At 43.1% G+C, this 16,862-nt stretch overlaps 1 protein-coding gene across 2 annotated transcripts in view; it reads left to right on the forward strand.

The window, feature by feature from the left end:
• The window catches only part of LOC126095068 (septin-2), a 53,097-nt gene that overhangs the window by 18,248 nt on the left and 17,987 nt on the right, over positions 1–16,862 (forward strand). For both annotated transcript variants that reach the window (XM_049909751.1, XM_049909750.1), the window contains exon 7: positions 5,133–5,260. In XM_049909751.1, coding sequence (XP_049765708.1) covers positions 5,133–5,260 — 128 coding nt within the window. The remainder of the gene's footprint in view (positions 1–5,132; positions 5,261–16,862) is intronic.

Genomic DNA, 16,862 nt, shown 5'->3' on the forward strand with positions numbered 1-16,862 from the left:
TTGATGAAGACTGCCAGTCTCGCTAGCAGGATGAAAGCAGAGCTCACCATCTGCAGCATCGTCGACAGGACTGGCTGCGGACCTTTCGTACAGAGCCGAGTGGAGGGTCTGAATCAGAGGCTGAGACGGTTCTGCGACCGGGTGGGCTGCAGATTCCTCGGCTTGCGCCATAGGGTGGTGGGGTTTCGGGTTCCGCTGGATAGGTCAGGAGTCCACTACACACAGCAGGCAGCTACATGGATAGCAGGGGTTGTGTGGCGTGGACTGGGCTGTTTTTTTAGGTTAGATGGCCTCGGGCAAGTACAGAAAGGACAACAGCCTCAAAGGGTGCAGGGCAAAGTCAGGACATGCGGGGACCAAGCAGCAATCGGTACTGTAATAATTAAACTGTCGAAGCTACGTTGGTAAAGTACCGGAACTTCAAGCGGTGATAGAAAGCACTGAAGCTGAAATCGTTATAGGTATGGAAAGCTGGCTGAAGCCAGAGATAAATTCTGCTGAAATCTTTACAAAGGCACAGATGGTGTTTAGAAACGATAGATTGCATGCAACCGGTGGTGGCGTGTTTGTCGCTGTTAGTAGTAGTTTATCCTGTAGTGAAGTAGAAGTGGATAGTTCCTGTGAATTATTATGTGTGGAGGTTACACTCAACAACTGAGCTAGGTTTATAATTGGCTCCTTTTACCAACCTCCCGACTCAGCAGCATTAGTCGCAGAACAACTGAGAGAAAATCTGGAATACATTTCACATAAATTTTCTAGCATGTTATAGTCTTAGGTGGAGATTTCAATTTACCAGATATAGACTGGGACACTCAGATGTTTAGGACGGGTGGTAGGGACAGAGCATCGTCGAGTGACATTGTACTGAGTGCACTATCCGAAAATTACCTCGAGCAATTAAACAGAGAACCGACTCGTGGAGATAACATCTTGAACCTACTGATAACAAACAGACCCTAACTTTTCGACTCTGTAAGCGCAGAACAGGGAATCAGTGATCATAAGGCTGTTGCAGCATCCCTGAATATGGAAGTAAATAGGAATATAAGGGAGGAAGGTTTATCTGTTTAGCAAGAGTAATAGAAGGCAGATTTCAGACTACCTAACAGATCAAAACGAAAATTTCTGTTCCGACACTGACAATATTGAGTGTTTATGGAAAAAGTTCTAGGCAATCATAGAATACGTTTTAGACAGGTACGTGCCGAGTAAAACTGTGAGAGGCAGGAAAAACCCACTGTGGTTCAACAAAAAAGTTAGGAAACTACTGCGAAAGCAAAGAGAGCTTCACTCCAAGTTTAAACGCAGCCAAAACCTCTCAGACAAACAGAAGATAAACGATGTCAAAGTTAGCGTAAGGAGGGCTATGTGTGAAGCGTTCAGTGAATTCGAAAGTAAAATTCTATGTACCGACTTGACAGAAAATCCTAAGTAGTTCTGATCTTATGTTGAATCAGTAAGTGGGTCGAAACAGCATATCCAGACACCCTGGGATGATGATGGCATTGAAACAGAGGATGACACGCGTAAAGCTGAGATACTAAACAACTTTTTCCAAAGCTGTTTCACAGAGGAAGACCGCACTGCAGTTCCTTCTATAAATCCTCGCACAAACAAAAAAAAAAAAAAAAGACTGACATCGAAATAAGTGTCTAAGGAATAGAAAAGCAATTGAAATCACTCAACAGAGGAAAGTCCTTGGGCTGACGGGATACCAATTCGATTCTACACAGAGTACGCGAAAGAACTTGCTCCCCTTCTAACAGCCGTGTACCGCAAGTCTCTAGAGGAACGGAAGGTTCCAAATGATTGGAAAAGAGCACAGGTAGTCCCAGTCTTCAAGAAGGGTCGTCGAGCAGATGCGCAAAACTATAGACCTATATCTCTGACATCGATCTGTTGTAGAATTTTAGAACATGTTTTTTGCACGCATATTATGTCATTTGTGGAAACACAGAATCTACTCCGTAGGAATCAACATGGATTCCGGAAACAGCAATCATGTGAGACCCAACTTGCTTTATTTGTTTATGAGACCCAGAAAATATTAGATACAGGCTCCAAGGTAGATGCTATTTTCCTTGACTTCCGGAAGGCATTCGATACAGTTCCGCACTGATAAACAAAATAAGAGCCTACAGAATATCAGACCAGCTGTGTGGCTGGATTGAAGAGTTTTTGGCAAACAGAACACAGCATGTTGTTATCAGTGGAGAGCCATCTACAGACGTTAAAGTAACCTCTGGCGTGCCACAGGGAAGTGTTATGGGACCATTGCTTTTCACAATATATATAAATGACTTAGTAGGTAGTGTCGGAAGTTCCATGCGGCTTTTCGCGGATGATGCTGTAGTATACAGAGAGGTTGCCGCATTAGAAAATTGCAGCAAAGTGCAGGAAGATCTGCAGCGGATAGGCACTTGGTGCAGGGAGTGGCAACTGACACATGTCATGTTTTGCGAATACATAGAAAGAAGGATCCTTTATTGTATGGTTATATGATAGCAGAACAAACACTGGTAGCAGTTACTTCTGTAAAATATCTGGGAGTATGCGTGCGGAATGATTTGAAGTGGAATGATCATATAAAATTAATTGTTGGTAAGGCGGTTACCAGGTTGAGATTCATTGGGAGAGTCCTTAGAAAATGTAGTCCATCAGCAAAGGAGGTGGCTTACAAAACACTTGTTCGACCCATACTTGCGTATTGCTCATCAGTGTGGGATCCGTACCAGGTCGGGTTGACAGAGGAGATAGAGAAGATCCAAAGAAGAGCAGCGCGTTTCATCACAGGGTTATTTGGTAAGCGTGATAGCGTTATGGTGATGTTTAGCAAACTCAAGTGGCAGACTCTGCAAGAGAGGTGCTCTGCATCGCGGTATAGCTTGCTGTCCAGGTTTCGAGAGGGTGCGTTTCTGGATGAAGTATCGAATACATTGCTTCCCCCTACTTATACCTCCTGAGGAGATCACGAATGTAGAAATAGATAGATTTGAGCGCGCATGGAGGCTTTCCGGCAGTCGTTCTTCCCGCGAACCATACGCGACTGGAACAGGAAAGGGAGGTAATTACAGTGGCACGTAAAGTGCCCTCCGCCACACACTGTTGGGTGGCTTGCGGAGTATAAATGTAGATGTAGATGTATAAAATTAAAGCAAAGTTTTTGCAATGGTACTGAGGGATGTAGAGAAAGAAATGAGATACTAAAGGTGATAGATGCTTCCCTATTTAGACAGCACAATAACCAATGATTGCAAAAGTCCAGAATGTGTAAAATGAATAGTGGCAATAGCAAGGGAACACTTTCTAGAGAGAAAAAGATTGTGAACATTGAATGTAAATTTTTATTTTAGAAGGTATTCTCTGAAAGTACTGGTTGGATTGTAGCCTTATGTTGAAGTGAATTGTAAGAGGCGACTAATGCTCACCTGTTAAGTAGATTCAAATTGGTGTAGGCCGCACTAGTTACCCTGAGATAGAGAGACTTATGCTGTATAGACCAGCATGGAGGGCTGCATCCAATGTTTCCAGACACACTCATGACACTGAAAAGCAACAGATGTTTGGAAAGGGTCCAGGTCCAGGGAAGAGAGCGTTGTGGGGGCCACCAATAGAACCCTTTACAAAAAGCATTATTACTTTTACAGATTGGTTTACAAGTTTCTTAGCAAACATTTGGAAAATGAAGCCTTAAAACTGGCTAGGAATTCTAGAAAATTATGAACTATGATCAGTAATGTACTTGAAAATGGCCTTACAACTTGAAACCTAGGTTGTGCAGTGACATCAAGGCAAAAAACAGTGTTTGTTTAGTTAACTATGATTAGTTTGCAGTACCTTTCAGTTGCTTGCTTGTGGGTGGGGAGGGGTGGGGGTGGTAGGGGGCTGATGCATTTGCAGCCTGATTAGCTGCAGAGAATTTTCCTGCCAGAAAAAGATACCTATTTACAGGCTAAGTGTACCTGCTGCCAATAGAAAGTATGATGCACCTCATGAGTCGTGCGGAAATGGAAACAACTGAAAGAAACAGAATATCCCCACTCCCTCATTTACATGATCCCAATGTCTGCAGACTTTTCATTATGACACCGCTAACTGAAATATTTGTCAGGGTGAATGAGAATGAAGTTCAGAGAGATTCAGTATAGTCCTGAAGGTTTAATAATTGTTTGCACAATTTTTGGAAATTTTAATCACATTTGTTCCTGAAACTTCCTGGCAGATTAAAACTGTGTGCCGGACCGAGATTCGAACTCGGGACCTTTGCCTTTCGCGGGCAAGTGTTCTACCGACTGAGCTACCCAAGCACGACTCACGCCCCGTCCTCACAGCATTACTTCAGCCAGTACCTCGTCTCCTACCTTCCAAATTTTACAGAAGCTCTCCTGCGAACCTTGCAGAAATCGCACTCCTGAAAGAAAGAATATTGCGGAGACATGGCTTAGCCACAGCCTGGGGGATCTTTCCAGAATGAGATTTTCATTCTGCAGTGGAGTGTGCGCTGGTATGAAACTTCCCACTCACCCCTGTCTCTCTCCCCCACTCACCCCTGTCTCTCTCCCCCACTCACCCCTGTCTCTCTCCCCCACTCACCCCTGTCTCTCTCCCCCACTCACCCCTGTCTCTCTCCCCCACTCACCCCTGTCTCTCTCTCCCACTCAACCCTGTCTCTCTCTCTCCCACTCACCCCTGTCTCTCTCCCACTCCCACTCCCAGTGTCTCTCCCATCCCTCCCACCGCCTCTCTCCCACACCCACACCCCACCCCCTCTCTCCCACACCCACACCCCACCCCCTCTCTCCCACACCCACACCCCACCCCCTCTCTCCCACACCCAAACCCAACCCCATCTCTCCCACACCCACACCCCACCCCCTCTCTCCCACACCCACACCCCACCCCCTCTCTCCCACACCAACACCCCACCCCCTCTCTCCAACCCCACCCTTCTCTCCCATCCCCTTTCTCCCTAGCCCCTCTCCTCCTGCCCCCTTATTTACTATTCTTTAAAGACTGCTTTTGTTCACTGCTTGGTTCTAATTGTATATTTGATGAATAAATTTTTTGTGCCATCGCACTGATACATGTATATTTTTACACGAGTAAAATGTTAACATTTTTCTTTGCAGTGGAAAATGAATCTCATTGTGACTTTGTGAAACTTCGTGAAATGTTAATAAGAACTAATATGGAAGATATGCGAGAGAAGACACATATGAGACACTATGAATTGTACAGAAAAAAGCGCCTGGAACAGGTATGCTAAATTTATTTTCCCATCACTAGGTCAATTACTGAGAGAATAAAGCAATAAGTTGACTTTGAATCTTGCTGTTAAATTTATCAAGTTTACAAATTTAATCACCTTGTTGGATTGACACCCTAAGTTTGTGGGCATGGTTTCCTTTTCTCTACCCCCATATTCATTTTTTTTTTTTTTTTATGAGGAGGTCCTACAGTTAAATTACTGTGAAGACAAATCATTATTGACAGCAGCAATGCAAACTGTTTGAGTTGCAAAGAGAAGAAAAAGGGGAGAAATTTTAAGCTGGATGCAATAAGTACAATCAGTGTGCACTCTTGGTACAAATACTTACAGAATTATAGTTTGCTTTCAGACTTAGGCTTATGTATAGTGTTCATTTAAAATGAGCATTGGTAAGTAAAATACTGGTTGTCGTGATTTAAACAGCAAAGTCTGTGTACACTTTTATACAATTGCAGTAACAGATTAAAATGCCCTATTTTTCAGTGGTGGTTTTATTTCAATCTCAGTAAACACCATCGTGTGTCTTGCTGAGTGTGACAGATTCCACAGTGGCTTACATACTTTCTAAAGTAATCTTTGAAAGCTGTTAATATCTTTCTGAAAGCTTTTTGGTTCTTATTTCCTTTTTCTATTTTGATGACTGCTTTATTTACGTTTTATGTAGTGACTGCAATTGAATATTTAGGCTGAAATTTCATAGACAACTTTGTTAGCTAATTTATGACAAACATGAACAGTAAATAAACCTGAAAAGTCCCAAGACCCTCTTCAATGGAGAATTATTAGAAGCAGTGACGACTGAAAAACGAAAGGCCTGATAAACAACTTGGTTTCTAGAAAAGTTAGTTCTTTGATAATTAACAGCAGCCTGTTAATTTGCACAATATTATAATTCTCAATACAGTTACCCAGTGGAAACTTCACTTCTTTTAACCGTTTGTGTGTATGGATGTTATGTTTATGCACAATGGTTAAATGGGTAACTTAGAGTGAAAGGACTCCCAAACGATTAATTTTCATTCCAATTGAAAGTATTTTGGCCTCTTCCTAGTTGGAGATGTTCGTGGATGATTGATTTTATAGTGTGGCTAGAGTTGGTTAGTGAACAGTAGGAAGATAACTTACAGGATGAGTCGAAAAGGACTTCACAACTTTCGAGAGAAATAGAATTTCATTGTGATAATGTACAAAATTTGTAGATGTGTTACTTTGTAGGAAATGACTTCAAGTTTGACTTACGTTGTGCGTCAGTACCTCATCCACCACCAGGAGACCTGGCATAGCGCACAGTTAAAATAGCTACTTTCAATGGTCTGAAGCATGCTCGCTGTGTGTTTTGGCTTCATGAAACAGACTCTGCAACAACTGTTCGGTGTAAATTACTCACCGAATATGCTAAAGCACCTCAAAGTGTCCCTACAATTCACTCTTGGCACAAGAACTTTGTTGAATTGGGTTTTTCATTGCGACATGATAAATCACCATGTTGCCCGCATGTTGATGATTGTCAAAAAGGTTAGGGAGAACTTTGCCTGAAGTTCACAAAAATCTGCATGACTTGCATCTCACAAGACTGGCATTCCACAAATGACTATTTGGTGAGTACTGTGTAGACGTTTGCACTTGAAACTATACAGATTCTCAATGGCACAGCACAGTAGTGATGCAGATAAGGTTACCTGTGGGGAATTCTTTGTGGAAATGATGCATGAGAGAGAGGACAGTGAGACATTCCTGAATACAATAATCTTCAGTGATGAGACACTGTTTCGTATCAGTGGCAGAATATGGGGCAGCGAAAATCTGCATGCAACCATGGAACACATTGGTGACAGCCCCGAAGTTAATGTGTTTTTTGTGCTTAGCAAATTGAAAGTGTAAGGCCCTTCTTCTTTATGGAGAAAACTGTCACTGGTATTGTGTCTCTGGATATGCTTGAAAACTTTTTAATTCCACAGATTGGTAAATGTGACTAAGATCAGATGGTTTACTACCAGCAAGACAGTGCACCACCTCATTTCTTCACAGAAGTTCAGAAGTTTTCTTGATAATCGCTTCTCAGGTCAGTGGATTGGCTGTGAAGGGTCAGTCGAATGGCTACCTTGCTCTCCAGTATTGACACCACTGGAGCTCTTTCTCTGTGGTTTCATTAAAGACTGTGTGTATGTTCCTCTCCTACCAAACAGTTTAGCTGGAGTGAAAAATGCAATCTAAGCTGCCATTTCACAAGTTACACCTCATTTGTCGCTACGAGTGTGAGGAGAAATTGATTACCCATGGGATGTTTGCCGCATCACAAATGGTAGTCTCATCAAACTAAAATGACCCTTGGCACTGTGGTGTAAAACTTGAGGTTGTTTTCTATAAAATGACACATCTACCGATTCTGTGAGTTATCTCAATACATCTCTATACCACTCCAAAGTTGTGAACTCCTTTTTGACTTGCCCTGCGCTATTAGTAGTAAAGAAGTGAGCCAACTGTAAATTTGGTGCTTAATTTATACCTAAAGCTCTTTTGTTACTTTTCAGTTCATATTTAGGAAACTACATTGTGTTATAGTGAAATAAGCCTATCTCTTCTATTTCCAGAAAATGACTGCTCTTCCACAGCTACACATTATTTCTCTATTTATTCAGTCACAGCTAGTTTCAAGGGTTAAGTCTCATTATTAAATGTTCATGCATGCAAATCTCAGTGAGCATGAATGCTTCATAATGAGGCTTCAGCATTAAAATTGATACCGACTAAGTATATAAAGAAGTAATGTGTAGCTCTAGCTATGGAAGAGTTCTTTTCTGAAACATTATCAGCAAAAAATGGAAGTGATTATGAATAATTATATGAGCTACGTTCTCCAGAGTTTCGTTCAATGGATCCCTTTCAGTTTAAGGGTCATTCAATAATTAAATAGGCAAATAGTTATACAGCAAACATGGTTTGTTAAATCAACACACTTTTGTCTATTTTTCCTCATAATTCTCACAAACTCCTCTGTACTTGTTCCATCTTCTTATATGTCTTCCTGTCCCCTCAGAGAAACATTTTTTTACTTCAGGCTTGTACTTTTTCCTTAATCTGTTTGTTGCTGTTCCACTCTAAATCCCACACAAAACCTCCTTCATTAAATTAAATCAATAAAAATACAAAGGTGGAAGGTCAGGGTCATAAGAATGATGAGGTAGTAGATCCCGAACAGATTTGCCGATAGTTCCCAGTGTCAGTTGTGCCACATGAGGTTTAGTGGTTTATTTATTTATTTGTTTGAAGAAGTGTGTTTCCTTTGCCGTCATGGACATCCACTCCTCAGTGCAGGCTCGATCATCATCATCTTTGTTGTGCTTTAGTAGTATAGGTTGTTGATAGTGTCGCTTCAAAAAAGAAAAAAAAATTATATATATATATATATATATATATATATATATATATATATATATATATATATATATATATATATATATATATATATAATAGAGGGAAACATTCCACGTGGGAAAAATATATTTAAAAAGAAAGATGATGAGACTTACCAAACAAAAGCGCTGGCAGGTCGATAGACACACAAACAAACACAAACATACACACAAAATCTAGCTTTCGCAACCAATGGTTGCCTCGTCAGGAAAGAGGGAAGGAGAAGGAAAGACAAAAGGATATGGGTTTTAAGGGAGAGGGTAAGGAGTCATTCCAATCCCGGGAGCGGAAAGACTTACCTTAGGGGGAAAAAAGGACAGGTATACACTCGCACACACACACATATCCATCCATACATACAAGACACAAGCAGACATTTGTAAAGGCAAAGAGTTTGAGCAGAGATGTCAGTCGGGACGGAAGTATAGAGGCAAAGATGATGTTGAAAGACAGGTGAGGTATGAGCGGCGGCAGATTGAAATTATGAATTAGCGGAGATTGAGGCCTGGCGGATAGCGAGAGGAGAGAATATGCTGAAGGGCAAGTTCCCATCTCCGGAGTTCTGACAGGTTGGTGTTAGTGGGAAGTATCCAGATAACCCGGACGGTGTAACACTGTGCCAAGATGTGCTGGCCGTGCACCAAGGCATGTTTAGCCACAGGGTGATCCTCATTACCAACAAACACTGTCTGCCTGTGTCCATTCATGCGAATGGACAGTTTGTTGCTGGTCATTCCCACATAGAACGCTTCACGTGGGTGCTTTCACACGTGGCTCTGCCTTTGATCGTGTACACCTTCCGGGTTACAGGACTGGAATAGGTGGTGGTGGGAGGGTGCATGGGACAGGTTTTACACCGGGGACGGTTACAGGGGTAGGAGCCAGAGGGTAGGGAAGGTGGTTTGGGGATTTCATAGGGATGAACTAAGAGGTTACGAAGGTTGGGTGGACGGCGGAAAGACACTCTTGGTGGAGTGGGGAGGATTTCATGAAGGATGGATCTCATTTCAGGGCAGGATTTGAGGAAGTCGTATCCCTGCTGGAGAGCCACATTCAGAATCTGATCCAGTCCCGGAAAGTATCCTGTCACAAGTGGGGCACTTTTGGGGTTCTTCTGTGGAGGGTTCCGGGTTTGAGGAGATGAGGAAGTGGCTCTGGTTATTTGCTTCTGTACAAGGTCGGGAGGGTAGTTACGGGATGCAAAAGCTGTTTTCAGGTTGTTGGTGTAATGGTTCAAGGATTCCGGACTGGAGCAGATTCGTTTGCCACGAAGACCTAGGCTGTAGGGAAGGGACCGTTTGATGTGGAATGGGTGGCAGCTGTCGTAATGGAGGTACTGTTGCTTGTTGGTGGGTTTGATGTGGACGGACGTGTGAAGCTGGCCATTGGACAGGTGGAGGTCAACGTCAAGGAAAGTGGCATGGGATTTAGAGTAGGACCAGGTGAATCCGATGGAACCAAAGGAGTTGAGGTTGGAGAGGAAATTCTGGAGTTCTTCTTCACTGTGAGACCAGATCATGAAAATGTCATCAATAAATCTGTACCAAACTTTGGGTTGGCAGGCCTGGGTAACCAAGAAGGCTTCCTCTAAGCGACCCATGAATAGGTTGGCGTACGAGGGGGCCATCCTGGTACCCATGGCTGTTCCCTTTAATTGTTGGTATGTCTGGCCTTCAAAAGTGAAGAAGTTGTGGGTCAGGATGAAGCTGGCTAAGGTGATGAGGAAAGAGGTTTTAGGTAGGGCGGCAGGTGATCGGCGTGAAAGGAAGTGCTCCATCGCAGCGAGGCCCTGGACATGTGGAATATTTGTGTATAAGGAAGTGGCATCAATGGTTACAAGGATGGTTTCTGGGGGTAACAGACTGGGTAGGGATTCCAGGCGTTCGAGAAAGTGGTTGGTGTCTTTGATGAAGGATGGGAGACTGCATGTAATGGGTTGAAGGTGTTGATCTACGTAGGCAGAGATGCGTTCTGTGGGGGCTTGGTAACCAGCTACAATGGGACGGCCGGGATGATTGGGTTTGTGAATTTTGGGAAGAAGGTAGAAGGTAGGGGTGCGGGGTGTTGGTGGGGTCAGGAGGTTGATGGAGTCAGGTGAAAGGTTTTGTAGGGGGCCTAAGGTTCTGAGGATTCCTTGAAGCTCCGCCTGGACATCAGGAATGGGATTACCATGGCAAACTTTGTAAGTGGTGTTGTCTGAAAGCTGACGCAGTCCCTCAGCCACATACTCCCGACGATCAAGTACCACAGTCGTGGAACCCTTGTCCGCCGGAAGAATGACAATGGATTGGTCAGCCTTCAGATCACGCATAGCTTGGGCTTCAGCAGTGGTGATGTTGGGAGTAGGATTGAGGTTTTTTAAGAAGGATTGAGAGGCAAGGCTGGAAGTCAGAAATTCCTGGAAGGTTTGGAGAGGGTGATTTTGAGGAAGAGGAGGTGGGTCCCGCTGTGACGGAGGACGGAACTGTTCCAGGCATGGTTCAATTTGGATAGTATCTTGGGGAGTTGGATCATTAGGAGTAGGATTAGGATCATTTTTCTTCGTGGCAAAGTGATATTTCCAGCAGAGAGTACGGGTGTAGGACAGTAAATCTTTGACAAGGGCTGTTTGGTTAAATCTGGGAGTGGGGCTGAAGGTGAGGCCTTTGGATAGGACAGAGGTTTCGGATTGGGAGAGAGGTTTGGAGGAGAGGTTAACTACTGAATTGGGGTGTTGTGGTACCAGAGGGTGTTGATTGGAATTTTGAGGTTTTGGAGGGAGTGGAGCTGGAAGTGGGAGATTGAGTAGATGGGAGAGACTGGGTTTGTGTGCAATGAGAGGAGGTTGAGGTTTGCTGGAAAGGTTGTGAAGGGTGAGTGAGTTGCCTTTCCGGAGGTGGGAAACCAGGAGATTGGATAGTTTTTTAAGGTGGAGGGTGGCATGCTTTTCTAATTTGCGGTTGGCCTGTAGGAGGATGCTCTGAACAACCGGTGTGGATGTGGGAGAGGAAAGATTGAGGACTTTTATTAGGGACAGGAGTTGATGGGTGTGTTGATTGGCTGAGTGTATGTGTAGGTGAAGGATTAGTTGGGTGAGGGCAATGGATTGTTCGGTTTGGAACTGGTATAGGGACTGATGGAAAGAAGGGTTGCAGCCAGAGATGGGAACTTTAAGTGTGAGGCCTTTGGGGGTGATGCCAAATGTCAGACAAGCCTGAGAAAATAAAATATGGGAGTGTAATCTGGCTAGGGCGAAGGCATGTTTGCAGAGGGAATGTAAATAAAACTTAATGGGGTCGTTGTGGAGGTGTTGTGAGGGTGACATGGTGCTAGAAGGTGGAAAGTGGAACACGAGGCTGAAATGAAAATGAAAATAAATATAAAAATATATGGGGAGAGATAAAGGTAAAACTAGAAAGCAAATGGAGATCTGGTGTGAAAAAAGGCGAAAACGGGTTGGTTAGAGCTGGGCTATGTTGATCCTGTGGTGAACTTGTGTAGGTAGATAATGATGTGCATAAAGGTTAGTGCCGCCAAAACACGTTAAAGGGTGGAGAAATACGGGAAAATTTCGAAAAAACTACGTGAGGATGTATTAAAAGGGTGGTTTGGTGGTGGCAGATTATGGAAATGAAGCAACAATTGTCTGATGAAGAAATAATGACGTTAAAAGCTGTGGGAAGCGGCTAAAAATGATCGATGATGTGAGAAAAACGGAACTGGAAATAGAGCAAAATATATTAAAACTAGCCGAAAAGGTTGTTTAATAGCTGAAAGGAACTGTTTGTGAACTGGAAACGGTGGATTTTATAGCAGCGGTAGTGTTGAAAGCGGAAAAAAAAAATTTTGGTTATGATTTGGAAGTGGGTTACGTATTATTACGTATTATTGAGTATATATCGGCGGGATAAAATTGTATACTGGATTACGGTAAAAAAAGGAGAAGGTGAATAGAAAGTAAAACTGCTGGCAAAAACAGAAGGAGGAAATAAGATGACAGAAAAGACTACGAAATGTAACAGTGACAATAACAATAACAAACGTGATTGTTGGGTTCAAATTAATGATATGAATATAATAGAGGGAAACATTCCACGTGGGAAAAATATATTTAAAAAGAAAGATGATGAGACTTACCAAACAAAAGCGCTGGCAGGTCGATAGACACACAAACAAACACAAACATACACACAAAATCTAGCTTTCGCAACCAATGGTTGCCTCGTCAGGAAAGAGGGAAGGAGAAGGAAAGACAAAAGGATATGGGTTTTAAGGGAGAGGGTAAGGAGTCATTCCAATCCCGGGAGCGGAAAGACTTACCTTAGGGGGAAAAAAGGACAGGTATACACTCGCACACACACACATATCCATCCATACATACAAGACACAAGCAGACATTTGTAAAGGCAAAGAGTTTGAGCAGAGATGTCAGTCGGGACGGAAGTATAGAGGCAAAGATGATGTTGAAAGACAGGTGAGGTATGAGCGGCGGCAGATTGAAATTATGAATTAGCGGAGATTGAGGCCTGGCGGATAGCAAGAGGAGAGGATATGCTGAAGGGCAAGTTCCCATCTCCGGAGTTCTGACAGGTTGGTGTTAGTGGGAAGTATCCAGATAACCCGGACGGTGTAACACTGTGCCAAGATGTGCTGGCCGTGCACCAAGGCATGTTTAGCCACAGGGTGATCCTCATTACCAACAAACACTGTCTGCCTTTGTCCATTCATGCGAATGGACAGTTTGTTGCTGGTCATTCCCACATAGAACGCTTCACAGTGTAGGCAGGTCAGTTGGTAAATCACGTGGGTGCTTTCACACGTGGCTCTGCCTTTGATCGTGTACACCTTCCGGGTTACAGGACTGGAATAGGTGGTGGTGGGAGGGTGCATGGGACAGGTTTTACACCGGGGACGGTTACAGGGGTAGGAGCCAGAGGGTAGGGAAGGTGGTTTGGGGATTTCATAGGGATGAACTAAGAGGTTACGAAGGTTGGGTGGACGGCGGAAAGACACTCTTGGTGGAGTGGGGAGGATTTCATGAAGGATGGATCTCATTTCATGGCAGGATTTGAGGAAGTCGTATCCCTGCTGGAGAGCCACATTCAGAATCTGATCCAGTCCCGGAAAGTATCCTGTCACAAGTGGGGCACTTTTGGGGTTCTTCTGTGGAGGGTTCCGGGTTTGAGGAGATGAGGAAGTGGCTCTGGTTATTTGCTTCTGTACAAGGTCGGGAGGGTAGTTACGGGATGCAAAAGCTGTTTTCAGGTTGTTGGTGTAATGGTTCAAGGATTCCGGACTGGAGCAGATTCGTTTGCCACGAAGACCTAGGCTGTAGGGAAGGGACCGTTTGATGTGGAATGGGTGGCAGCTGTCGTAATGGAGGTACTGTTGCTTGTTGGTGGGTTTGATGTGGACGGACGTGTGAAGCTGGCCATTGGACAGGTGGAGGTCAACGTCAAGGAAAGTGGCATGGGATTTAGAGAGGACCAGGTGAATCCGATGGAACCAAAGGAGTTGAGGTTGGAGAGGAAATTCTGGAGTTCTTCTTCACTGTGAGACCAGATCATGAAAATGTCATCAATAAATCTGTACCAAACTTTGGGTTGGCAGGCCTGGGTAACCAAGAAGGCTTCCTCTAAGCGACCCATGAATAGGTTGGCGTACGAGGGGGCCATCCTGGTACCCATGGCTGTTCCCTTTAATTGTTGGTATGTCTGGCCTTCAAAAGTGAAGAAGTTATATATATATATAGTTATAATGGAAGGAAACATTCCACGAAGGAAAAATATACCTAAAAACAAAGATGATGTGACTTACCAAATGAAAGTGCTGGCAGGTCGACAGACACACAAACGAACACAAACATACACACAAAATTCAAGCTTTCGCAACAAACTGTTGCCTCATCAGGAAAGAGGGAAGGAGAGGGAAAGACGAAAGGATGTGGGTTTTAAGGGAGAGGGTAAGGAGTCATTCCAGTCCCGGGAGCGGAAAGACTTACCTTAGGGGGAAAAAAGGACGGGTACACACTCGCACACACACACATATCCAACCACACATATACAGACACAAGCAGACATGGGGGGGTTATTTGGTTACGTTTCTTTTAACACAATTTAGCAAGTAATAGTGATGATACAGACAGCTTGTTTCATGCAGCAATTGTTGGGAACCATTAGGCAACAGAAAGTTAAATAATGGTAGTTTTCAGGGACAGAATGAGTCATTGTTAGGCAGGAACAACAAAGGAAACAAGCAACAATTACAGGTTACTCATGTTTTTAAGATTCTTGTTCAGACTGGTCAGTACTGTTGTGGAAAGTCAGTATGGAGGCAGAAGAGTGTACTAGTGGTGCTTCTGTTCAAACACGTTGCAGTATTGGTAGAGCACAAGCATCTGAATGTCATAAAACAACATATGGAACAAAATGTGGCATTCGCTTTGTACTGTATGATCTGGATGAATCGGACCAACATTTGTTGCTATGGAGATCTGGGATACACCCTGTGGCCACAAGAAGTACAGTTCCAAGAAACTTTAGTGTTTGTTATCGTCATATGAAAGTGTTTCTGGATAAGTATTCTTTCCTACAAAGAAGTTGTTTTGATCCATTTCGGATTCATAAGAAGACAGTGAAGTGTAGCAGTATTGAAAGTGAATAAGTGCATGGGGTTTAACATGAAACCCGGACAAAAGTTATATTCCAGGTGTGTTACACTGCTAAAAAATGAAGAATATTCTGATAATTTACATGACAGTGACGAAGAGTATCAGCCACAGCGGATGAGCAGTTAAATACTTCAGTGACTGCTATTGGTTTGTCTCCCATGAAGAGACACAAAGTTGGGAAAAGAGACAGGCCCAGCTGTGGTAGAAGAAAACTACAAGAAGCTCAAATGGAATTAAAACATAAAATAGCTGACACACTAATGGTGGAAGAGGAAGAACTATCTGCGCCAAAGGAACAGAAATCTTGCCAGAAATGCTCTGATTTGGACAAAACTGTGCATGATTTGAAAGAAAAGTGTGCCATATCCACACGCCAGAAAAAAGTAGCTATTTTTACCCTTGCACCTTCCAACTGGTCTATTGACTACACTGCAAAGGAATTCAATGTCTCTACATATATGGTAAAGCAGGCTAGGAAAATAAAACCAACCCAAGGAGTGCTTCCACAACTTCAGCAGGCTCAGGGTAAGCAATAGAGTTCAGAAATAAAGGTGCTAGTGTCGGAGTTTTATGAAAATAATGGCAACAGCCGAATAATGCCTAGAGAAAAAGACTATGTAACGGTGAAAATGGGAAATGTACGTGTACATATGCAAAAAAGACTGTTACTATGCAACATATCAGAACTATATGTAGAATTCAAGGAAAAGTATCACAATACCAAAGTAGGTTTATCATCTTTTTTCAATCTTTGGCCAAAATGGGTTGTGCCTGTAAGTGCAAGAGGCACACACAATGTTTGTGTATGTGAGACCCATCAAAATGCTAAGCTGATGTTTGCTGCTATAAAGGATTCTGGTCTGGATTACAAAGGTGCAATGAAGTTGCTAGTGTGTGAAGCCAGTTCCTACCAGTGCATGACACACAGGTGTGAAAAGTGTCCTGGTAAGGCAAATCTTGCAGAACAGATGAATAACAAACTGTATGGTGAACTCCTTATGGATGATGATGAACTTGTTTCTTATAAACAATGGACACACATGGATTGCACAAGTCTTGAAACAAAGCAAAGTACAGTGGAAGATTTTGTTGAAATATGTTGTCAAAAAATGGACAAACTGACCCCACACATAGCTTCACAGCAACAGCACAATCGGTTTATCTCCAGTTTTGTAAGGATAATTTGAAACAAGATGAAATTATAGTAATACTAGACTTTTCTGAAAATTATGCATTTATAGTTCAAGATGCCATCCAAGGATATCACTGGGACAACAGTCAAACAACTCTCCAGCCATTTGCGATTTACTATAGAGGTGAATCAGGTGATGTGTCTGCCATGAACCTGTTTTTAGTGATTGTTTAATTCATGATGCCATTGCAGTTAATGACCACATTTGCACCGTCATGGCATATGTGAAAAACAGCTGCCTCACATACATTTTGTGGAATACTTCAGTGATGGGGCAGCTAGTCAGTACAAAAACTGTAAAAATCTCAAAAATTTATGCATGCATTACCATGATT

Source organism: Schistocerca cancellata, chromosome 8 (genome assembly GCF_023864275.1).
Source record: "Schistocerca cancellata isolate TAMUIC-IGC-003103 chromosome 8, iqSchCanc2.1, whole genome shotgun sequence".
Taxonomy (NCBI): Eukaryota; Metazoa; Arthropoda; class Insecta; order Orthoptera; family Acrididae; genus Schistocerca; species Schistocerca cancellata.